Source organism: Trachurus japonicus, chromosome 8 (genome assembly GCF_045865225.1).
Source record: "Trachurus japonicus isolate A0001 chromosome 8, Traja_1.0".
Classification (NCBI taxonomy): domain Eukaryota; kingdom Metazoa; phylum Chordata; class Actinopteri; order Carangiformes; family Carangidae; genus Trachurus; species Trachurus japonicus.
Window position 1 is genome coordinate 16,629,225 of NC_140914.1, and position 24,672 is coordinate 16,653,896.

A 24,672-nucleotide genomic window follows, 5' to 3' on the forward strand; every position below is an offset into this window, starting at 1 on the left:
ACATGGATTGGTAGTTAATCTTTTTTTAAATGTACAAATCACATCCAAGATTGTGACAGCTCACATTATTCTGTCTTCAATTCATTTATTAAGGACTGCACAACAAGTCGGCAGAATTTGCTTTCGGCACATCATAGTAGCAGCACATAGTACTGTGTGGCAGCAGACATCAGTTATACATTTGACATACATAAACAGACATCAACATCAGACCAGACATTTTACATACAGACTATACATTTAACACAGACGGAGTTTGGAGATGAGTGGAGTTCAGTAGCCTGATGGCAGTGGGGAAAAAAGCTGTTTTTGAACCGGGTTGTTTGTCTTTCACTCAGTGTGGGCGTAAACCAGGAGGACCATGATGCTTTGCTAGCGGAGGTGAAGAGACTTGAGCTGGAGCTGGGTAAAGTCAGGGAGGACCTGCAGGGCGTTGTGGGATGCAAAGGGAAGTGTGAGCAGCTGGACACACTGCACGAGACAGTAAGTAGCACAAATAATATCAACTCAATCTGCCACTTCTGCAAAGACTTTGATCTATTCAGTTTCAATTGACTTTAATCCTTTTCTCTTTATGTATCTCTTTCCCAGATCACAGCCGAGGTGTCCTCACAGGTGCGTAAGGAGTTGCAGGCTCTGTTCTTTGGCAGTGGTGGGTCAGGAGAGGAGCGGGGTGAGGTGCCCGAGTCTCTGATCCACTGGCTCTCCCAGCGCTACGTCAGCACACCCGACCTGCAGGCGTCGCTGGCTGCTCTGGAGCTGAGCATCCTGAGAAACGTTTCCCTGCAGCTGGAGCTCAGCCGAGCCCAGACCCTGGGTGAGGCCGAGACTCAAGCCAAGACCATCGTTAACGCAGTGACTGGGAGTGTGCAGCACACCGCCCTCGCTGAGGGACTGACAGAAGAGGTAATGGCCCAATTCCAATTCTATTTTTCATCCCTACCCCTACCCCTACCCCTAGCCCTTAACCCTCGCCCTTGAAACGGAGCTACAAGGTGTAGGGAACCCCTACGAATTGGGACACCACTTCAACAATCACATGCGTCATCAGTCGTCTCTGCTGGCTTTCACATAAGCAGACGTGTCGAGCTTGTGCCACAAATCCTCTATTCAGAACCACGTTAACTTAATAAAATAAAATAAAATTTAATGAAGACTGATCGGTTCATTGTAAAACATTTATTTATTGATGTAAATGTGGTTATTTCTGTAAGTAGGCTACAGATCCCCCAGGCAGTGCTGCTTCTGTGTCCAAAACACATGAAGCTTCACTTTTAATTCAAACAAATTAATGCGACAATTGTTACATTTCATCAATGAGTCCAGCATTTATCTCCTAAAAAGAATGTAACTACGCGGCGGTAAACCTTTACAACCCTGCGGGTAAGTTAATTAGCGGTCGTCTTTTCTACCGGGACGAGGTCGGGAGGTTGGCCGGCTGACGAGCTCTCCGGACGGGGTGGTGTCTCCGTGATCTGCTCCACAGGTGGAGGCTCCAACGTGGAGCTTCACTTCTCCGAAAAACATCGGAGCAAACGTCTAAACAGCCTCATGTGGATAAACCGACCTCACATTGGGGATCTAAACAGCTGCTTTCTTGCATGAAAAAATATTAAAACTTAACAAAATGACGTAATAACAGCGCTACAGTGAGAAATAAAACAGCTGCCGGTTGCCGCAAGATGCATTCTGGGAACCCTCGTCTAACCCTCGTCTGAACCAGAATTGGGACACCCCTACCACTTCACGTGGACGCGCAAAATGAAGGGTTAGGGCCAAGGGCTAGGGCTAAGGGGAGAATCGGAATTCACCCAATGAATGTACACTTAGGAATGTCAGTATCATCATCACTGTGGATTTCCATCTTAATCACATGATATAAGATGATCTTTTTAATGTTTTTGTTTCCCATGTGTATGAGGCTGTTATTTAACTGTAACTCTTGTGTTGTGGTCTCTACCACAGCAAGTGAAGCTGATCGTCCAGAACGCCTTGAGACTCTACTCCCAGGATCGAACAGGCCTGGTGGATTACGCCCTGGAGTCTGGTGGTAAGAAGCAAGCCTCACATTCATCTCATCGCCCGTCCACCCCAGACCTTCACACCAGTCAGTGTGTGAAAGGGATTATCAAGATAGCTTTTCCGCGACTCAGCACTGTGCTCGAATGTATGTCTCTTACATAACGAGGGTGCAGGCATTAGGCAGGCTCTAGGACAACAGGGTATTAATGGAAAAAGCTCAGGGTCTATTGTCATGTCTGCTACTGAGCAGTCTGTTGACCTACACGGGAGAATGAATTCACAACAAGTTTAGACGTGGAGACCCTCTGGGTGCCTGGCAGCCCAGACACGCCTCATAATTACAGTGACAATTGCATCATTCCAACCCCCCCCCCCACCCCCTTTTATTTCCCATCACATCTCATAAATAGAGAGAAACATCGGCATCAAAATAAATCACAGCACCTTTATCAGTGGGTACAAAGTTTCCCTTAGGCAACTGGTGAGCAGATGAATTTGTGGTTTATCTTTATAATCGAATAATAAAATATTCAGATTCAGTACCATAAAGCAAACATGAGATGTTATCAGTCAGTCACTGAGCTGAATGCATCTCATCATCAACGTTACTAAATGATTTGGACTTTGCTGTGTGATGCATTTCCGATCTCAGTAAGATTGTTATTATAAATGGTTGTGCCAAACTAAATGGGGTGAAGGTGATGAGTGCTACAGAGGCAGGACAAAGTAATGATGTCTATTTTGTGAGTGTGTAGCTCTAATGATGCTGCAAAAAGTGCAGAAATGTAAGTCTTTGTTATATAAAAGGTTAGTGGTTAAACAACATTGCATGCTAGATTAGATTTTGAGCGCTACTGCAGCATATATGGGGAAAAGTTGTATAAAGCCTTCTGTGGCTCCAGTAGAAAATCTGATGAAGTGGTTGAAGCTGAAGATTAGAAGCCTGAAAATCAAAAAGTCTGCTCCTCTAGTAGCGTAACGCAGCAGAATGTGTACCTGAACTGTTGGCGTTTTAAATTAGATGGTAGATAATAGAGGCACTGAAGCCACAGATGTATAATCACAGAATCTGCAGTGTATATAAAACCCCAAACCATAAATTCCCAAACGTGTCCTGCAGCTGTGTTGAAAAGTGGAGTGGCAAACACGCACAGACACATCAGTGACTCCAGAAATGGTTTTACCTTTCAAAGTAATTACAGTTTCCTGTTTTCCTGTGTGTGTGTGTGTGTGTGTGTGTGTGTGTGTGTGTGTGTGTGTGTGTGTGCGTGTGCAGGTGGCAGCATCCTCAGTACCCGCTGCTCTGAGACATATGAGACCAAGACGGCCCTCATGAGTCTGTTTGGCCTGCCACTCTGGTACTTCTCCCAGTCTCCACGTGTTGTCATCCAGGTGAGCATGATGTCCAAGAGATATTTCTGTTGTTCTGGTAATGGAAACAAGTTAGATCTTGAGTGGAGAAGCATATTTGAATAATAATATAATAATTTTAGTTAGTTAGTTAGTTAGTTTAAGTTTATTTCGGACATGTTAAAAGAAATAAAACATAATACAGAAATGGACAGACATAACATATAAAAACTTTGCAAAAACAACATATGAACAAAAAAAAAAATATATAATAAAAAAAATAAAATAAAATGAAAATAAAAGTAATTTGATTTTTTTGTTTTGTTTGTTTGTTTCATATCCGAAAAGGAGTGGGAAGAAGTAAAGCTTATTTACTCCCACCCCTTATTCATAATTTATCTATCACGATATCTAGTCATTATAATCTATACAGTAAGTTAATTTATGAGTTATTTAACTGGATTTATTCTAATACATTCTTATATTTATATTTATATACATATAGATTTATTCTAACATATGATTACTAGTCTTTATCTCTCTATATAGTCATATACATATAAAAACATATACAAACACATTCATACATACAAAGACAAACTGAAAGTAACATGAACCGAGCAATAAATAAACTAAGTCGGTAAATAATACCCAAATAAATAATAATAAGCACCTTGTGGTTGTCAGACACCCTCATTTCTGTACATACTGAAAATAATTTCTTTGTATTTCTTTTTGAACTGGATTATGTTTGGACATAATTAATTTCTAAGTCTTGTTCCCTCTCTTCCCTTCTTCAGCCTGATGTTTACCCCGGTAACTGCTGGGCGTTTAAAGGCTCTCAGGGCTATCTGGTGATCCGGCTGTCCCTGAGGATCCTGCCCACATCCTTCTGCGTGGAGCACATCCCCAAGGCCTTATCCCCAACTGGAAACATCACCAGTGCTCCTCGCAACTTCACTGTTTTTGTAAGAAACATGGCGGCACGACACCTTAACAGCCCGGCCCTTGCTAACTCAAAACAGGCATTATGATTGATGGCTCTTTTTTTCATTGGATGTTTGTTTATATTCAGGGTCTAGATGATGAGTACCAAGAAGAAGGGAAGATGCTGGGGCAGTACATATACCAGGAAGATGGGGAATCCCTGCAAACTTTCCCTGTGATGGTAACTGTTGAGGAATCTCTGAACTATTAGAGATAAACATGAATGAATGAATGAATGAATGAATGAATGAATGAATGAATGAATGAATGAATGTATTTATTTCGGTATATCAAGCTTATATAACCGAAAGGGTGTAGGTTGAAGCCAAAGCTTATATACCCCTACCCCTTTTACCTTAAAAAAAATATATATATATACAGTATATATATATATATATATATATATATACGCATTAATACAATAGGATCAGATCACAGACATTTGAAATTAATCAGTACACTTAAATTTCTGATCACAACAAAATAAAGAATTGTACACAGCGCATAACCCAAAATAGTACAAAATCATTGAACTTAATTTTCCATACTGTAACGAGAAATGATGTTGTTCTTATAAAGTTTTTTAAAGCTGACTAGAGTACAGCATAATTTAATATTTTCAGGACAATTATTCCAGATGTTAACCCCTCGAACAGAAAGACTGATTTTTTACAGTAGTTCGAGTCTTTGGTTTCTCAAATAATAGTGGTCTTCTCAGGTTATAACTGGAATCCTTCATTTTAAACAGATTCTGGATATCTTGAGGAAGAAGTTTATTTTTTGCTTTGTACATGGTTTGTATTGTAATGTAATCAACTAAGTCCCTGAATTTCAAAATGTTCAGGCGACTAAATAGTGAGTTGGTCGGCTCACGGAAAGGTTTATTACTGATGATTCTTATAGCCTTTTTTTGCGATAAAAAAATAGAATTTGTATTTGTTCTGTATGTGTTTCCCCAGACCTCAATGCAATATGTCATATAAGTCAGATATATGTCAGATCAATGTCTGTGACCATGTGCTGAATATATTATTGTCTCCTCTTAATTTTCAGGAGAAGAATGACAAGACCTTCCAGATCATAGAGGTGCGGGTGCTGTCTAACTGGGGTCACCCAGAGTACACCTGCATGTACCGCTTCAGAGTCCACGGAGAACCTCGGCCCCAATGACCCAACCACTACCATACCACTCATATATGACATATCACCCAATCCTGTACATAGCTCTCGCCAACTTCTTAAAAATGGAGGGGACTCGGTGCTACTTTGTGGACATTTTTTGTATGTGGATGTTTTTGTACGAAAGCCATGATGAAGACAGAAGTTGTGGATTGTTAAAGGAATGTGCCCAGACTGAATCATGAACATGTTTTGTAACCTTGAAAGAATCGAATCGAAAGAAAAGTCTGTATGCGGACTGTCGGGTGTTGCAGAGGAAGAATTGAACCACGGAAGAAGCTAAAAGTACCGGTCCCCTTTTTGTAAAAGGCCTCTTGCACTGAATTAGCCCATGAGGGCACCAGGCTCCACCGAGCGGACAAATCCATCCCCCCTCTTGGCACGTTCCACTTCTACAGGAAGGTGGATGCTTGAAATGGGGGATTACAGACTCATCTCCATCATTTCTTCACACACTGTATCTTGGTCTGATTTTGTTTTTTATGATCATCTGGATTGAGCTTTATTTTACCGGTAGAGTCGACAGTACTATTTTCAGGATTGAAGCCACAGCACCTTTTTTTTCTGTGACGCTGTCCAGGCATGTTCCTCCCTTTTGTTGCTGTCGGGTCTCTGCAGTGAAGTGAACCTAACTGAGCTATGTGAACGGCCTGCTGGACTGGAGCACTCTTCACAGCAGGTTTATTCTGGACATATGAAGGTTCACAACACTCGAGGCTTGAGGCATAATGCATCTACATACATAACTAAGACCTTTTTTTTTGTTTTGTTTTGGAACTGAACATGCTGCCTATGGACAAACTCTGAATGTTTTCTCTATTGGAGACTTAATGCAAGTCATCCTTTAACTACACAGCAACACTATATAACCACTGACCTGCACTCTCTGTGTTGGGAGCGTCAGGAGGAGCTCTTCGCTATGTACATTAGACAAAATATATGTATGGCTATGGATGGACTCCAGGATTAACACTAGCATGTGACTCTTCAAGAAGCATACTGTGTAACCTTTACATGCATCATGGTTTTACATGCGAGTTTGAGTCCTGCGCGTGGATCTCAAACGTACAAATCAATGTTGAAAACTAAATAATATAACTTCTGTAGACAAGAGTGATTTTTTTTTTCTTTTCTTTTCTGTTTCTACCAAGAGGAGACTCTCCGTGTCCCTCTAGCTCAGTTAAAAACGTCCTCATGTGGGCCCCCTCTATTCTGAAACCCTGAAGGAATGTAATCTGTATATTTTATTGTTGATAGCTGGTCCTTTATAATATCTGCTTTTATCAGTGTTGCTTTATAAAAAAAAAATCATCCTGTTATTATCATTATAATTGTTGTGTTGCTACTATTATTTTTATCGTTATTCATTGAATTGTTTTGCTATTTTGTTTTTGTTTTTGGGGGGTTAATAATGTCAGAGGATGCACTGCTACAACTTGTTAGAGAAATGTTTGGCACAGGTTTTCACAATTTGTTTAAAGTCGGGGTGTGTGTAGTCACCAGTTTTAGTTGCAAATATGGGAAAGTCTAACATGTTATGTATAAAATATGTTTTCTTCACGATCTTATTTATTAACAAGTCAGTTAGTTCCTTCAAGATATGAGTTACTGCAATGTATATTTTGTGAAAAGTTGTTCAGTGCATTTTGGAACCATCTTGGGAATTTTTTTTTTTTTTTTTAAGATAAATGGCTATTTTTGTTCAGTCATGAGATGACTTAACTGCTTTGGAATATATTCCAATAAAGACTTTAATTTTGAAGAACCTCATCTAAATAATGTAATCATGGCAAGAGAATATCACTGTGCCGTTTTCATCAGAGGCTTTGTGTTATGCTTTAATATATTTTTAGAAAATAATCCATTTACTAAGTGATACTGGTGTTTGTTGCTTTCTGTAGCTGATCCTCTATTTGGAGCCAACAATAACAGATCTGATCAAACTGTTTTACTGATACAGCTTAATATATTTCATCACACCTCTAACTACAACATTCACAAATATACAACACTTGACCTAATCCTTAATTTATCCCAGAAATTGCAACATACCCCTTGTTATAGCAAGCATCAGCCAGAGATCCCAGTGGAAGACACTAAAGACCAAACGTTTCTCTGAAGTCGAGTCACACATTGAAAAACCCCTTATACGTTAAAAAATGTACATTTACAGACTTTCCTGAGGCGACTTCATTTACACAAGTATAAAAACACATTCTGCTACAATGGCCAGGAGTTTCTAATGCAGTAAATGTTAATTTAGAATGTGTATATCTCTGCGTGTGTAAACCAATTAAGATTAAAAGTAAAAATGCTGTGACTGATAAACAATCTTTGTGGAAAGTTCTACATTCAAAACCTTACCTTACTAAGGAAGATAATAGTAAACGCATCATCAGAAATCTACACAAGTAGGCTACTCATGTTGTCAAAAACTATACAAATTACATAAAAGTCTTGTACAAAATATAATATTTGCCTCAGATGATTAAGTTTTTTTCTGTAAACAGTCAGTTAAATGTAAAATCATACAGACGTGGCCATAATTTATTATCTGACCAACTCAGCAAAGGTTGAACATAGTAGCCTATCAATGGCCAGTCATCTGCTGCTCCCTACTGGAGAATATAGGAACTGAAAAGATTGTTTTGTTCTACATTGGAAACAGCTCGACTGGAAAATATTTCAATTTATTGGGGAAAGCAGCTCAAGAAAAAAATACAACTTTGTTAATGTGACCGTGGATGTAAAGCACCACGTTATCATAAAACCATGGACAGCAGGAGAAAGTAGGACTGCACCGCTCAGGTATGTTTTCGACCGTTTTACGCAACCAATAACGTTATGATAGTATGATGTGACCGAGGATGTGTCCGTTTATCCTTTTTTGATCGTTTATACCATATTAATCTCCACTTCAACTAGTATTAGTCTTTCCTTTTCCCCTTTTTGTTTTAGCCTCTTTACAGTCTATTGTTTTAGCTTGAGTTCATACCGGAAGTTGGTGGACAATGATGCATCGCTACTTCCTTGGCAACCAACGAGTCCTTGACGACCTCTGGAAAACACGAGTAGAGCAATGGCGAAGATAATCAGCGACAAAAAATCACTTTGGCAACAAGTGTGTGAAGGTAAGACAAAAATGTATCTACCATTTTAAACGTATTAAGCGAATTAAGAAAAAAAGAAAAGAAGAAAAAAGCCAATTTTATTTTGTTCAATGTGTTTTGGGGAGAATATGAAGCTGAGCAGCCCAGTCCTCCCAGTGCTGTGTGGACAGACAGCAGCTCAGTGAGCACCCAGTTCTCCCAGTACAGCGCCAGTAAACACTCCCCAGTCTTCTATGGACTCACCACAGCCAAGGTCAGCTCTCTAGTCTACAACATTATAGCTACCACATTGTTTTGCTGTATGTCTCTCTGAAGTGATAACGACTGTCTCTGGTTTTCATCAGGTGTTTGTGGATGCTGATCCTCTGAGAGACTTTGACCCTCTTATTTCCCACCCTGCTCTCGCTGGCTACTCTCTATTAGGAAAACCTCCTCCACCGAGACAGAGGTGCCTGTCAGGAGCCCAAAGTACATCATCTCCACAAACTAATAAAAGTAAGAAGGTAACAGTGTTGACATTTGTTTCCTTATTGTAGTTATTACTTGGAAAAACAAGGAATTAAAGCAATTTTGATGAATGAAACACTTCACACCAAACTGTTTAGGGCCCCAAAGGGTCGGAGGCCCCTGGGCAGTTGCTCATGTGGCTTGAACAAAAATGTCTGTGGTAGCCTATTCTTGTCCATGTATTGCATGTCTGAGTGTGTGGGTGTGTTTCTGTGTTTGTGTCAGGTCCTGTCACCTCTTTTATGGAGAGGAAGGTGTTTTCGGTGTTGTTACCTGGGCTGGAGGCTTTGCTGAGAGAGGCTCAGAAACATGGTTGTTTCCAGGTCTGAGTTTCATCTGATCAACATCCAATCAATTATCAAAACATAAGCAACTGCTGAAATGAAAACTTAATTTAAATCCTGAAATCAAAGGAATTTTTATCAGCTATGTCCCGTTCAATAATTGAATAGTAAACATGCATCTTCTGGTCTTCATAACAGGCACTCATTTGTTTAGTAATTGTCACCACATTCTTTCTGCAGTTATTATTAAAATATCATGTGATCAAATGATCATCTTATTAGCTATAAGATGATCATTTGATCACATGATATTTTGCAAGATCACCAATTAATGCAGTATATGAAGTAGTTTAAGTTTGCTTCACTTCATCCAACTGTGCCAGTTAAATCACTAAATAATCAGTAATAGTAATCCGACAATACAGTGTCATCACATAATACAAAAACTGAATTGCCCTTGCTTTAACTATTTGTGAGATTTTGAATGCAGGTATTATTAACTTGTAATAAAGTGTTTTTACATTGTTATTTGTGAAATGTGACCAAGTGGTGTTGAACCACTTCATCTGCATGTTACGTGGCATGTTTTACTTTGCAGAGAAAAATAACAGCATTTAACCCGTGTGACTTCCTTACTGAGTGGCTCTACAAGTAAGGCCTTAAACTCTCTCAACAACTCTCCTCTTACTGTGAAATACCCACTGTACTCCATTAACTCTCTCAAATATCACATTGTAAGTGCTGCATGTGAAAATTTGTGTGTGTCGTGTGCTTTTATCCTCTCACGCTCTCCCTCTATCCTCAGCCACAACCCCCGCAGGCAAAGACAGGTCCCAGTAAACTTCCATAACATCCCCTTTGTCAAGGACTGGCTCAGCGTGCAGTGAGTGTCTCATCAACCTGTCTTCTATCTCATACATATATAATACAGCTGGTAAATCATTGTTTGTCAAGGAACAAAACTGCAATGCTTTATCAGAAATACAGACTGGTCACCACGTTCCTCTCCCATCTCCACTGTCTTAAAATGTAAAAGAGCATTCATTTAACTGGAATTAACTATACAAAGATGCAGATGTAGTCATGCTGCCTTTAGTGACTCTTGCCTTGTCTTTTCTTTCTCTCTCTCTCTATCTGAAGTCCCAGACGTCCCACCCCCCTGTTTCTACTGCTGAGTGAGGATCAGGCTGCTCTGCTCATCCAGGCTTTCTGGAGGGGATACAAGGTACACTGGACGTGACTGGAAGCAAAATCATGTTTACAGGCTTTCTGTCTAACCCTTTATAGCTGCACTAGAGCTGGGAATGCTGACAAACAGAGTTAATAAAAACCCTTGAAAAGTGAAGAAAAGAAACTTTAACAGACACATTAATTCAAAAGTTTTAAAAAAAAGAAGAAGGAAAAAGGAAAATTAAAAACATAACAGGGAATGCAAATGCTTAAATCTGGAAGTCAATAACATTACCATGATTTTTAAACTGCATATATTCATATAATGTTTACCCTGGGCCAATCTGTCCTGTCAACTCTAATTACCCCCTCCTGAACTTCTCAGATTGATTTAAGAATATTGGTTTTTGGGGTCAGAGAGGGCGGGAAACCTGCAATTACCCCGCACACCACAATGAATCTGTCTCCATGTGTGTATGAGTGTGTGTATGTCCATGTGTGTATGAGTCAGTAATGATACAATAGGTGCCCTCTGTGCATTGGCCCACAGTACAGTGTTGTTGTATAATTCCATCTCGCTGAAAAGCCCCTCTTCCATGGGGACTGCATTTTCATTCAGCAGCTTGATTATGTCATCAGTGATGCCCGGCTTTTAATTCCCTCCTGTGTGGGCGTTGTGGTCTGAAGTGTTCTGTACTGTGATATAAATAGACACGCACAGACACTACCAGAGGCAAACAGCCACAGCTTTTCCACACACACAGATAAACTCAGTCTTCTATTGTGTAAAAGGATGCACACAGGGGTCATGTTGTTGTTTGTCTCTCCAGAAGCTCTTATCATTATCTTCTCCTTCCTGTTTGTGGGAGGATTCAGCTTCAGTTTTTTAACAAACCATTGAGAGGAAAAAATGCCAGCTGTGTTGTCACATATAATTGCATTATGCTTGAATGAAAATATGCTTTTTCATGCAATTGAATTTGTGGGTGTGTGCATTAGAATACAGACTGAATGTGCGCGCACACGTTTCCAGATTTGGAGAATATACTGTATACCAGCAGGGGGCAACACCTCCTCTTTTTTTCTCTGCATGAACATAAAAATCGAATTGACCTCTGCTGACTTGGGGCGGCAGCAGTGAGTCAGCTGCCCGTCACTTCTCAATGTGTTTACTCTGAACTGAGAGAGAGCTTCAGTAGGGCCACTGATGGCACTGCAGCCAGGCACCCCAAGGGATTTAGAAGAAGAGAGAGATGCAGCCAGAAAGGGTTGGAGAGTCAATAAAGAGAGAATGGGAGGATGTATCTGGAGGGATAAAGCTCAGGCTGTGTTTTGGAACATTTTTGGATGGATGGATGGATGACAAAAAGGAAGGAAAGGCAAGCTGATGTTAAAGAGTGATTTTGGATTAGGAGCGGGGCAAGACGAAATGCGGCACTGGCAACAGCAGCTATAGTTGGTACTAGGAATAGGAAGAGAGATGGAGGATGAAGCTTCTGGGAGGCTGTAACCGCAGCACAATCAGGGTCCTAAGTTGAGGTTGGGCCTCTTAAACACATCAGCATCATTACTTATTTAAGATACACAGGGTGGAGTTATTTTGGGGTATAGGCTCTGAGGCGAGGTCCTGACAGACGTTGTAGTGTGTCACGGCTGCTGTTACCTCGGCTGAGAGAAAAACAGCAGTTTAACAGCGCAGTGGGCAGCAGACCAGAGACAAGGACATCAGCACAAACAGTCTGTTGTGCAGCACTGATGCACTGTAAAACCTCATGTGTGTAACACTGTTTGTGTCTGTGAGTCTACTGCGTGCGCGCATGTTTGCAAACAGCATGTGACGACTCAGTATTGCCGCTTATTTTGCTCCCACGATGATGAATGCATTCTGACCAAAGTCTTATTGCATTATAATTATATCTTGCAGTTCTTAGATCTAAACATCTATGTGAACAATAACAAGCTATATTTTACCACAATCTGCCCCAGTGTCAAGTTTTTAAGTACTTGAGAATATCTTCAAGGGTTTTATGTGAGTGTAATAGTAATAATATGAGTTTCTACGGCAGAAAAACACATTTGACCCAATGATAATCATGAGTTTTCAATGTGTTTCTTATCGGGCCTGTTATTAATAATACAGATGTGCATGTATTCAGCTACCCACCTCTGCCTTTATCATATTCTGTTCTACTCATCCCCCTCCATACTCCCTCATTTTCCCCCTCACTCTTACACTTTGTGTTATATAACCTGCCTGACGCAGCGCTGACTGCAGAGGGGGTGTGTGTGTGTGTGTGTGTGTTTGTGTGAATGTGTGTGTGATAGAAAGACAGACTGAATGCCAAGAGGCAGGGAGAGAGGAGAGTATTTCCATAGATTGGCGTTTCAGCGCCCCGTTTTTAAAAATCTTTTCATCAAAACATATTGAGGAGTAGAGATGAGCAGCAGCAGAGATGGTACATGCAGACACATGCTCGCCTCACACACACACACACACTCTGACTCACATCTGTGACCCAGACAATGTGATTGTCTCTCGTTTCACTCACATAGAACCATAAAGAGCTGCTCGGCCTAAACATATTACATAATCTTCTTTACACTGTGTGCCTCAACTCTAATCCATTCATCCATGCCTGCTAGTGCAATGCACACATACATTCACACACACACACACACACCACTGATCACTAAGACTTCTCAGGGTGTCTCAGGTTGAGTCAGCTGAGTTGGAGTATAATGAATAAGGATTACACTTAGGTTGTCAATATTAGGTTTGTGGTCAGGTAGCGACGCAGACTCCCCTCTTAAACATTTCCACTTTCCATTTATCCAATTTATATACCACACACACACACACTAACCACATCCTGGCTATAGACGACCCTTACATAGCATAATAAATCCCAGTCCAGTCCAACCAAGTCCATCTTAGTTCAAATAAGCGTCATTAGTTATCACAATTCTGTCTGTGATGTGTTGTGCTTTTTTTTTGTTTGTTTGTTTTCTTTTATAGAAAATGTAAGAGAAGAGTGAGACATTTTCAGAAACAATTAAGCTCATTCACTTTCTGGCGGCCAAGAGTGAGATGAGAGGATTAATACCACTCTCATCTTTATCCTGTAAATTCAAAGCTACTGTATAGTCGTCGTCAGCCAATTAGTTTGACTTAGCGTGAGAGATGGCCGTAACAGGAAACAGCCTGACAATTTCCTTTGCTGTTTTAAGGGGAAATTGTGTCGCTCTGTTTTTTATGCAGGATGAGTTGTTAGGAAACTTGTGGAGAGTCCAGTGAGTAACCATCCTCCCACTACAGCTTAAAGATAAACTGTCCCTACGCTAGCAGCAGGGGTTCCCTCATCATCATCATAATCCTGGTAACAATAACCTGAGGTTAAGGATGTCATATGTTCACAGTTGGGTTACACATGGTGTTTGGTCTGTTTTAGGAAAAGCTGATGTGGTTTAAATATGCCTACTTGTTGTCATCATTGTAAAAATAATTAACACACGTCTATTGAAATGAAATAACTGAGTCCCATGTTATTTGCCAAACAATGTAACTGTGGCACATAATTGGCTGCAGACTCTGAAGACCTATGAGTTTGTTTTTCTTATAGGACATTCTGTATCTGCTGCATGAAATAACAAAGTATTGTATTTACACTTTGGTATTTGTCTGGATTAAACAAGTGAGATGTGATGTTACTAAATGAGCTTCAGAGGAGCTGGGAGGCAGAGTCGTGCTTTCTGTTTCCCTGTTCTCAGTCTTGCGTGCTAAGCTAACTGGCAGCTAGCATAGCTACGTATTTATCATACAGACATCAGAGGCAAATTACAAGCAACTTACAAATTGTCAAACTTATGCTCTAAAGGTTAGAGTATTTTGAGTATTTTGTCATTTTTATGTCATTTCTATCTCAGAACTACTCAAACATTATATTATGATTTGCATTCAATTTTGTGTCAGATAGTGAAAATAGTAGGTGATAATTATTTTGACTTTTCTTTATTTGTCAAGTCAGTGTGACTAAAATACTAGCCCTTTTACAGTCACAACATGACTAGGAAAAGTACTGTTGGACAGGCCAGCAAGCTTATTGTTAAGAACTAGGGCACTGAGAGGACTGAGTGGTATTCCACTTGAAATAAACTAATAGAGCTGACACACACACACACACTCTCTCTCACACACACATACACACACACACATACACTGAGCTGTATGGCCAACAGCAGAAGTAGGTCTGTGATTCCAGCTGAATGATCTGAGCACAGTGATAGATGAATGGTTTGGATTCAGGTCTAGTGTTAAGTCAGTGTCGGGTCACGAGCGGTGACACTCATGCAGAAAATATGTCACAGGCTCTCAGGACGTTCACTGGCCAGTGGCTCTGCTTCCTCCTCCCTCCTTCCACAGAGAAGCTGCAGGGGCAGAGTCGGATGGATTGGTCATAGCATGAAGGGCCGGCAAAGGCAGCACTTTTTATATCCACTTCCATCTGAAATACTGAGACTATTTTCTAGCTTATTTACTTTGAAGTGCTCTGTCAAAGGACAGCACGGCCACAGTGCAACCTCTGGTGTATGAATCTACAGAGGCACATTATGAGATCACAGGATGCTTGGCCGGTTGAACCTAGATGAATTGGTCAACAAAAAGACGGGTGGGTGGATGGATGGGGTAGAGACTATAGTGACTGTGTCTTTATGTAGCCTGTCGGTATGGCTGGTGATGCAACAGCAGCCAGTCCCTCCGTCCGAACAGAAGCCATTGTGCTGCCGCAGAGTGTGAGACTGGGAGAGCGGCTCGGTCTCACAGGCAGCTTTGCACAAAAACGGAAGGCAGCTTGAAAGGCTGTGCAGTGGGATTGAAGCGTGTGCGCGAGAGAGGGCGAGGAGGGCATGTCGTGCACAGTGTGTGTGTCTGCGTGGTTGTTGAGTGTAGAGGGGGCTCTGCCTGTGCTGCTGATGGTGTGGGCTTTAAGAGACAGAGGAGGGCTGAGTCCCACTACTTAGTGTTTTTGTGATGCCGTGCGATTTTCTGCACGTTTCAGCACGTGTGCATTTGCTCGTGGTTGTGCTTTTGCATGTTAAATAATACGTGTGTACGTGTGAACGCATGCAGCCTTGCAATGTCTTGCTAATTTTTCCTAATCACTCTAATCCCAATCTTCATGCATAGACAGAGCATGAGAGGACTGGCTCACGTGTACAGTGAAACAGGCTGTATCACATGTGCAGTGGCATAGATGATTATAGCAACAAGCTATTGTGTTTAAAGGTTCACTATTGATTTGCATTAGGGGGAATGAATAAAGAAACATATAAGTTGTTATAAATTACATTCAAATGTATACACTCACATACAGAACATTAAACACAGAGTCTCTGACGAGCTTCATGCACCCGCAGTCAAAACAATACCTCACCCCTGCTAATCGGTTGTGCTGATGCACACAGACAGGCTTCAAAATGCTCACACACACACACACACACACACTCAGCTCAGCTCTTTGTCTCCTGCTGTCACACACAAACTGTCTGTGTCCTGTAGAAAGCGTGTCTATTAACAAAGCCAGCTTTTCAACAACTGAGAATGATTGTTTTAGTCTCTATAAGTCTGACCTATTATAAATCCCAAGGGTTTGGTCTCGTCAAATATATCTGTCGTTTTTGCAACGCTGACGGCAGAAGCGTTAAAACTGTGGGTTTGAGGCTTTTGCAGCACACCAGTGAGAGTGACACAGAGCCGAAATGGCCACACAGACAATGGTGAGCAAACACGACAGACTCCAGCTCCCCCAGCCCCGCTGACCCTCACCCCTCATTTCCATTTCTATGGTTTGCTTCCATCAGCATAGGGGCTGTTGCGGTGTCGTGACACCCCATGAATTAACTATTGGAGCTCACCATTCCTCAACCCATCACCAAGCACATGTAACAGGCCCACCTTCATATTCTCTGCTAATAGCTACACTACACCACACATTATCACCACACAAGCAGGTGAGTAATAAAGCAAAATTTGGGAGGAGGAAAGCATTGGAAAGCATACAGAAGAGAGTGAAGAGGTGAATGGAGAGGGATGAAGCACTGACATGCTGGAGGACAAGAGAATGAGTTGTTTGTATAAGAGACAGCATCTGAGAGAAAAGAGGGAAGGAGGGAGACGTAAGGAAAAGAAGGATTAGTTAGTGGTAGGAGGAAGAGGTAATGAAGGGAAATGGGAGAGAGCTGTTCAATCTAAAGCAGCAAGTCTGTATGGTAATCTCTCAGGAAAGCCAGCAGCCCACACACAAACACACACAACAACAGGGAGTTCCTCTGACAACAAAAGAGCTAACTAGAGGCTGAACAGAGAAAATGAAGAGACAACTTCTACACAGTTAGACTGTACAGATCCACTGCTTGTTTGGACAACAGTGGTGGCTTACTGGCACTGGTCAGCCTGCAACTTAATTAAGTTATTGATGATGTTTGCTAATGTGAATTCATGCATGTGCTGCCTTTGCACGTGTACTCTGTGTGTTATAGATCAGGGCTCGTCCAGATGTACAGGAGCTGTGTCGGTGGCAAAAAAAACTGAGAGAGAACCGCAACATTGCCAAAACAGTTGAGCAGTTCTGGGCCCAACGAGAGAGCCGAGGTGAGAGCACACACACACACACCCACACAGAAACACACACACACAGATAACTCACTCATATCGGTAGCATTAAATGCCAAGCCTTAGGCCTGCAACATAATAGCATTGATCTCGAGCGTTCTCCTGGTGGCCAATGACAGCTGCTGATTAGCAGGCAGGATGCCAACACACTTTGTTCTCTAACATTCACATACTGGAATACATAGATATCAACCTATACAGTGCTGCTACACACACATTTCCACAATTACGCTCTTGTGTCAGCTCGTGAAGAGTACAGTTTCAGACACACACACTTACACGCACAGAAACCGATACAACATTCATCTTAGCATGGCTTTGAAGTTAAAGCAGAGAGAGATGAGGATTCTGGGAGCGGTGACAGAAGAGAGAGAGAATGAGGCCAGTGACAGAGATAGAAAAAGAGACAAGGAGAGAGAGAGTATGAGGAAGAGAGGGAAGATTGCAACCGAAGAAGAGAGGGAAAATGTCTGCAGGGCTCAGGGTGCGTTTGTGTGACAGAGATAGAGCAGAGGATGTAGGCTGAGGATACGTGTGAAGAAAGAGACGAGATACAGAGCGAAGAGGATGGGAGATGAAGACAGAGAGAGGCATAAAATTGATTGTGCGTGTGTGTGTGTCTGTGTGTGTGTGTGTTGTGGGTGTACTCTGTGAACACATGAAGGACAGAGGGACAGGACAGCTGAGAATGCAAACTCATGTCCAATGTGACTGACCTGCATTAGAGCTCAAAGAGAGAGACAGAAATTTGTCCTTGGACACACACACTACTATGCCAGTGATCTCCAACCAGAAAGTACAGTACCACCGTAACAATAGTGTACATAAACACCTAGTGGCTAACTTCACCTAATTTGGAGAAAAAAAAGGTTTTTATAAAAATAGAAAGGAAACTCACTCACGTATGACTACACAATGTTGTGATGCTCATTTTAGCTCAGGGGAATTCCAGTTCATCTATATTTTGGTCTGTTCATGATCATGAAATATCTCAACCATGGACTACCATGAAATCTTCAAAGATTTTTGGTCTACAGAGGATGGGTTTCTATAAAATTCACCACAAATCAGTAGTGTAACCATGAAATAACCGTACAGCTACTAGAGGCCAGTGGCACAGTTCATTTCTGGGAAAAATAAACATCTAAATAAACATCTAAAAGTGATGGATTAATGGTTAAAATATCCAGATTCAGCTACTCTGCGTGACTGTGATGACTGTAAATTTGAACAAATGTACTGAAAGATAAAAAGAGACCATGAACCGTGAACAATCCCAAGATTGAACCAGAACATTTAGTGGTGGATTCATGGATGAGACACTTCACACTGTGATGTTCATGGTTCATCACCTTGTAAGAGAACAGCAATGTTACGTTAGAAGTACTGAAACATTGAACAGCTGGACATGAGCATTCAAACGTTTAGAGAAGGTCAAATTAAGTTCACCTGTAGAGGTTATAGTGCATTTTAGGTGACATTCATCCTAAAGCTAACCCCTACCATTCTGACTATATGGGGGTGCCCACGGCTGCTGAGCATAAATTGTTACATAGAATGTCTTTTTTCGTTATAAAAAGACTATTTTGATACAAAATCTGCCTACTTTCTGTTAATAAAGAGTTCAAAATTATGTGTGTGTTTAAACGGTAGTCTTAGCTTCTTACTACGTATTAATAAATCACCCACTGCAGTTGCACAATTAAATGAGCGGAGGTTTTTTTTTTTTTTTCAAATGAGCGGAGGTGAGCAGTAGGACCGTCAAAGTCACTGCAGAACACTCACGGAGTGGCAAAAAGACGAGGGGCAGAGCCGCCAAAGTTTAAAATCAAGGAAGTCTGACAGTCTAACTTTGTCAACATTTATCATGCATGACCTGACAGAACAGCAAAACATTGTGAGGTTACATCTGACTAAAGATATCAGTGGAATGTTTTTGTTAATATAAGTCCTAAATAGTCCTATTTTCCGTCAGCAATCACTTACATGAAGTATTTCAGCCTAAACACGAGTCTCTCCGTCACTCTGCTCTGCTGTAACCCAAGGAGAAAATTTTCCTTGTGGGATACAAGTGTTATCCAATGAGGGGAGAGAACGGCATGAAGGGCTGTGTGTGCAGCCAAGGGATGCGCGTGAATGTGGTGACGTAGCACGAGGACCAATTGATGCCTGACAAGGGCGGGGGCTGCTAACTCATGGTGCGTTCAAGGAAACTCGTACTTTGTGTTTTTCCTTCCTGTGAAGTCATACCAGTTGGATCTGGTACGAGTTCACGGGTCGGAAGTTACGAGTGGCCGTTATAGGGAACTTTCACAGGACGGTAAAAACACGAGCTACGGGTTACCTGGAACGCTACCAAGTCGTAGTTGTGACTTGAAGCTGTAACTTACGGTTTCAAAAGCCTGCCTTCCACCATGTTACGTTAGGTAAATTGACCAGTATTTCTTACATTTACCTTAACTTTTGTGCACATCTGCCTCTGTGTTTCCAAAATAATCTTTTTTGGAAAGTGACGGTATTTAAGAATTTTTACGATTAATTAATTGTGGCGTTTAATACCACGATTAATTGTGAAAACAAGTAATTGTGGCATCCCTAGTTGTGACTTGTATGTATTTTCAGTTGACTTGTTCATACACTTGACTAGGGCTGACCTCCAAAAGTCGACGATTCGACGATGCATAAATTGTTACATAGAATGTCTTTTTTCCGAGTTGTCATGAACGCACCATCAGTGTCGGGAGTCACAGCTGTAATCTCGTCCCTCTGCAGCCTGTCTGTCTCTCTGCCGGTGCCGCGGTCACACTGTGTGTGTTACAGGATTGATTAACGTAATGTACGGATTGTCGAGTCCTTCTGACCTCCGTTTGTTTTGATACTACATGTTTTACCCGGTTTCTCTGTGTCCACGACCACCGCTATCCTTCACCACGTTGTGGGGATGTTTGATTTTGCCACTCACAGTCCGAGCAAAAGGAGCGTTGTCCAGGGCAACGTAACATAAACGCATACCCTGGCTCACAATGGCTACTAAAAATCATCCAAAGTGTGGAAAATAAATAAAGGTATTTGTTTTACACCTACCATATTTTTTGGGTGTTTTAGCTCTTTTGTTTGAAACGGAAAAAGTCGCAAATTTGCTGCTATCTAAAAAAAAAAAAAAAAAAAAAAAAAGGTTCGACGATCAGTCGACTATGGCAAAATCTGACGAATCAGATTCGACTATGAAAATCCTTAGTCGAAAACAGCCCTACACTTGACATCCACGTACACAATAAGACTCAACAATACTCATGACAGACACTGAGACACAACTACACAATAGCCCAATAACATCTCATTTCAAATATTGCGTAACCTTTATATTTCGTGAAAATAATATATTTTCTGATATTGTAAACCGTGATACATTAGTCATATCATAATTTACTGTTCTTTGTACTGAACTAATTCTACATTGGGGCAGTATGATGACTGGCTAGTGAAATAATAATAAATATTGCTGTAGCAGTAGTGATGATGGTTCCTTTTGCTTTTAATGCAAAGTGTACTTTAGCTGATCTGATAGGACTTGTGGTACAACTACTGTAGAGGACAGACTATCAATTCATGTGCCTACCATTCAGACACACACACACACACACGCACACACACACACACACACACACACACACATGCAGCAAGCAGATCCAAGCTATAGTCATAGTAGCGTCTCTGGTTTTGTTTCTTGCAAACAATGAGCGACACCATCGTGCACACAGGTTTGTTTCCACACTGACACATTCCACACAACAAAGGCGCCCGCTGCAGCCGAGGCCGAGGCCGGCGAACATTCTTCCACCGGGACGCCACAGCCACAGCCACAGCCACACAGTGCTGCTGCTGCTGCTGCTGCTGCTGCTAGCTGCTGTCTGCTACCAATACTGCACCACTACTGCTGACCTGACATTCTCGCATGGAGCCTGGGGCTGATTGTGTGTATGTGTATGTCTATGTGTGTGTGTGTGTTTGTGTTTGTAAGAGGGTATGTGTGAGTGTATGTGAGATTCTGCCCAGACTGTGTCCTGAATAGAAACCATTTTCTGACCTCTTCAACAGAATCCGAAATGGATGAGAGTGAGAGAGAACCGGAAATGTGTGAGATTGAGGCCAGGAGGGATCGGTGCTGAAGCTGCAGTTTGTTTGCTGTGTTTGCCTCTTGTTGTATTGGACGTAATGAAGCAAGCACTGCCCTCCAGAAGTCACTGATAAATGACCTATGTTTGGAACAGAGACAGAGGAGGTAGAGAGAGTCTGAGTTAGATGGATGTAGAAGGGGGAAATATTTAGGGAAGGCCCCGCCTTGCTGTATACAGGCTCTTTAAGTTGATCCAGCGACAGCTGCACTTGTCTTACTTGACCCGTGGAGACCAGCATGTGATACCTCTTCTACCCTTTCACGTTTCAAAGCCTGAAATCAGATTTGGTTGGACACGGAGAGAAGAACAATAAGGCTCAGAGTAAAGCTAGAGAGCAGGCACACAATGATATTTTGAGGTCAAAAGGTCATGGCTCATTGGACAGGTGCAGCGCTCAACAGCTCATGAATCACCGTGTGACTGTCCTTGACTGTAGCCTGACATGTCAGATGTTTACCGTCAGTGCAGACTACGTCCATACACAGTTGTTTAACCTGGAGAACAGTTGTCCTCATCATGTTAATGAAAATAAAGAGTCAGAGCACCTTAATCATGAAGTCTGTCATGAAGTTAACACTTAACATAGTAAATGTGTCAGAAACAGTTATATACTGTAATTTTCTCATCTGGCTATGTGGAGTTTTCATGTTCTCTCTGTGCCTGCATGTGTTGTCTCCAGCTTCAACAGTCCAATCACACGCATATTAGGTTAATTGGTGAATTTAAGGTGCCCATAGGTTACAGATGGAATTAGCACAGCTAATATTAAATTAATATTTCACTTCAAAATGATTTGTTGATATTACAGAAGGTTGTGCAAAATAGTCAAAGATTGAGAAAGTTTCATGTATGTTTCAGTAGGACACTTAAGAATCTGTGAGCCTCCAGTTTTTTCAAAAGAGGACTTTTAGGCAGAAATAAAGCAAAAATATTTTCTTTTACACTTAGCAGTGTCTGCTTCAAACAACAGAAAACATTAATAATGCTATTCTTTTTTTTTTCAGTGGGATCAGTTATGACAGATATTCCTGAAAGCCCCCAGCCTGGTAACTCCGATGTGTCCATCCAAGTGGTTTCCCCCACCCCCCAGAGCACCGTGGTCCACACCCCAACCGCACAAATGACCGCTGAGACTGGTGAGTGGCTGACCCCCAGCCTGTGCAACGTGGGAGAAACCGTCACAGAATGATTTCCTGGCTGATGCAGAGCCTGGTGACAAGTCCCCTGACTGCAGCGTCGTCGTTGTTACGAGGACGTCACAACCTGAGGTAGACTGGTGGTGCTGTTAGCTCTGTGTACAAGTTTTTTTTTTGTGTGCGTGTGTTTAAAGCCTATTAAACTCTGATTGGTTGATGTCAGACTCACCAAAGTGATCAGTCAAACAAGCCATTAAAAACGCCTGTAATCAGTTGGCTATGGTCAGGCAGGGATTTACGGTCAGAGATCTGTGTCTAATTAGTTGATTGCTTTCACTGCCTTTTTGATGGATGACTTGCTTTTACGAGTCTCACCCAACCAATACACACCGTATAGCACGGTTCACATATTATACTGTCAGGGAGAGAGAAACCTCTTGTAACGGGCTTAATGTTTCCTCTCAGCACCTCTGGCTGATCAGCTCAGAGGAAGACAACCAATCGTATTTCCTCGACTCGTCATTTCCTTTTACTTAAGTGGAACATATCTCTCCACAAAAGAGGTCATTGCATTTCCATTCAAGTCAGGAACTGAGGCTGGCCTGGAAGGTGACTCAGCACACAGGGTAGCACTTTATCCTCACCTGTTTATCAGAAAAGAAAATGACCCTGTCAGAGAAAGAGAGGATTTATGGAATGGAAAAAGTGTCTGAGAACAAAAAGACATATCTAGTATTCAACATAGATCTCACTACATTACCAGTAATAATGACCCTGTTATGTATCTTATATTCAGCAATACAATCTGGACATTATGCACTGCTTAAGAATAAATATTTCAATGTTAGTGCATACTCTATAAATAAATGATACAGATGAAAAAGCAAGAAAAAAAAAATCAGCTTTTGATAATATATGGAAATTGTGATAGTCTGTTGTATGGCATAATGCATAAAGCATAATAAAACTACACAACAAAATAAAACTACACTTGCGTGATCAAAAACTGATATTTTTGTTGTCTTCTGCTTGGATATTTTGAGCATATTTTTGCATAGTCCCACATGAGCAGGGTTTCAATAATTGTAGTTTTTAGTTTTGGCATTTTGCCTAATGGTTAGACATTTTGTAGCACCCCTGCTGAGTCCGGCATCTTCAGCTGTCTGTCTCTGCGACTGGCAGAGATCAAACATCATTTTAAATGTCATGCATCAGCCGTGGAAAGTTCATGAAATTTGATTTGCAAAAATATTCAGGATAAAAAAGACTGCATGCAGCTCGACTGACTTGGCAGTGCTTTGCTTTCCTTCATGCCAACTTAAAAGGCTGTGCAGGTTGTAACTGTCTTTTCCTGACTTTGTCAATTAAACTGAGGAAATAAAGTGCACTCCTGGCGTACTTCCATCACTCCTTGAACCGAGCGTACCTGAGAGGATACTTCTGGTTTCCTCTCCAGTGACCGCAGAGCACTGAGACGGGCGGCCTTGTGATGGATGGCTTTCCCGACCATCCCAGTCACCGATGCACACTGCCTCACAGTGAGGCACGAGGAGGGTCATGTATCACCCGTTGCAGGTATGTGGATGCCCGGGAGACAGCTGCCACTGGGTGAGGTGATAAAACAGACCATTTCATTCTGAGGACATCTGATAGTGCAGCCAGCTCCACAGAGTCTGGCAGCAATGGGCCTGAATGAAACTGGATCACACAGCAGCAGGAAGGACTAGGCACCAGGCTGTCAGAGCGAAGCCAGATAACAACTAGTTTGGTGCTGTCATTCCTGGCTGAAGGTGAAGATGGAGAATATCTTTACACACAGAGTTTCTGAGTAAAACATATCAGGTCTCAGCTTTGAATATGCTGATTAGAAATTACAGTAACCTAGGATGTCATATTAAAAGCAGTTGTCTTGAGTATATGATCTAAAAATAGCCTGATTTTGTTGCCTTCTGTTTAAATCATCTAATCACATTGTAAACGCACTTAGTACCCTGTCAAACTGTCAAACTTAACTGCACCCTATGAGTAAAAATGCAGCATTTAGAGACACATATTGCTTTTATTACTGAAAGTCTATGT

At 41.5% G+C, this 24,672-nt stretch overlaps 2 protein-coding genes across 10 annotated transcripts in view; both read left to right on the forward strand.

The window, feature by feature from the left end:
* sun1b (Sad1 and UNC84 domain containing 1b) overlaps nucleotides 1-7,303 on the forward strand; it is a 39,552-nt gene extending 32,249 nt beyond the window's left edge. For all 9 annotated transcript variants that reach the window (XM_085784266.1, XM_085784270.1, XM_085784269.1 and 6 more), the window contains 7 exons: nucleotides 339-483; nucleotides 592-906; nucleotides 1,966-2,050; nucleotides 3,299-3,414; nucleotides 4,173-4,340; nucleotides 4,448-4,540; nucleotides 5,413-7,303. In XM_085784266.1, the coding sequence (XP_085640392.1) occupies nucleotides 339-483; nucleotides 592-906; nucleotides 1,966-2,050; nucleotides 3,299-3,414; nucleotides 4,173-4,340; nucleotides 4,448-4,540; nucleotides 5,413-5,529 (1,039 nt within the window). In that variant the 3' untranslated portion in view covers nucleotides 5,530-7,303. The remainder of the gene's footprint in view (nucleotides 1-338; nucleotides 484-591; nucleotides 907-1,965; nucleotides 2,051-3,298; nucleotides 3,415-4,172; nucleotides 4,341-4,447; nucleotides 4,541-5,412) is intronic.
* Nucleotides 7,304-8,513: 1,210 nt separating this feature from the next.
* On the forward strand, nucleotides 8,514-24,285 carry iqck (IQ motif containing K). The gene is made up of 10 exons (XM_085784281.1): nucleotides 8,514-8,669; nucleotides 8,774-8,901; nucleotides 8,993-9,143; nucleotides 9,381-9,478; nucleotides 10,038-10,090; nucleotides 10,245-10,322; nucleotides 10,580-10,664; nucleotides 17,147-17,258; nucleotides 22,462-22,593; nucleotides 24,050-24,285. The coding sequence occupies exons 1-10, from the start codon at nucleotides 8,618-8,620 to the stop codon at nucleotides 24,064-24,066; spliced, it is 906 nt and encodes a 301-aa protein (XP_085640407.1). The 5' UTR covers nucleotides 8,514-8,617; the 3' UTR covers nucleotides 24,067-24,285.
* The last annotated feature ends 387 nt before the right edge of the window (nucleotides 24,286-24,672 follow it).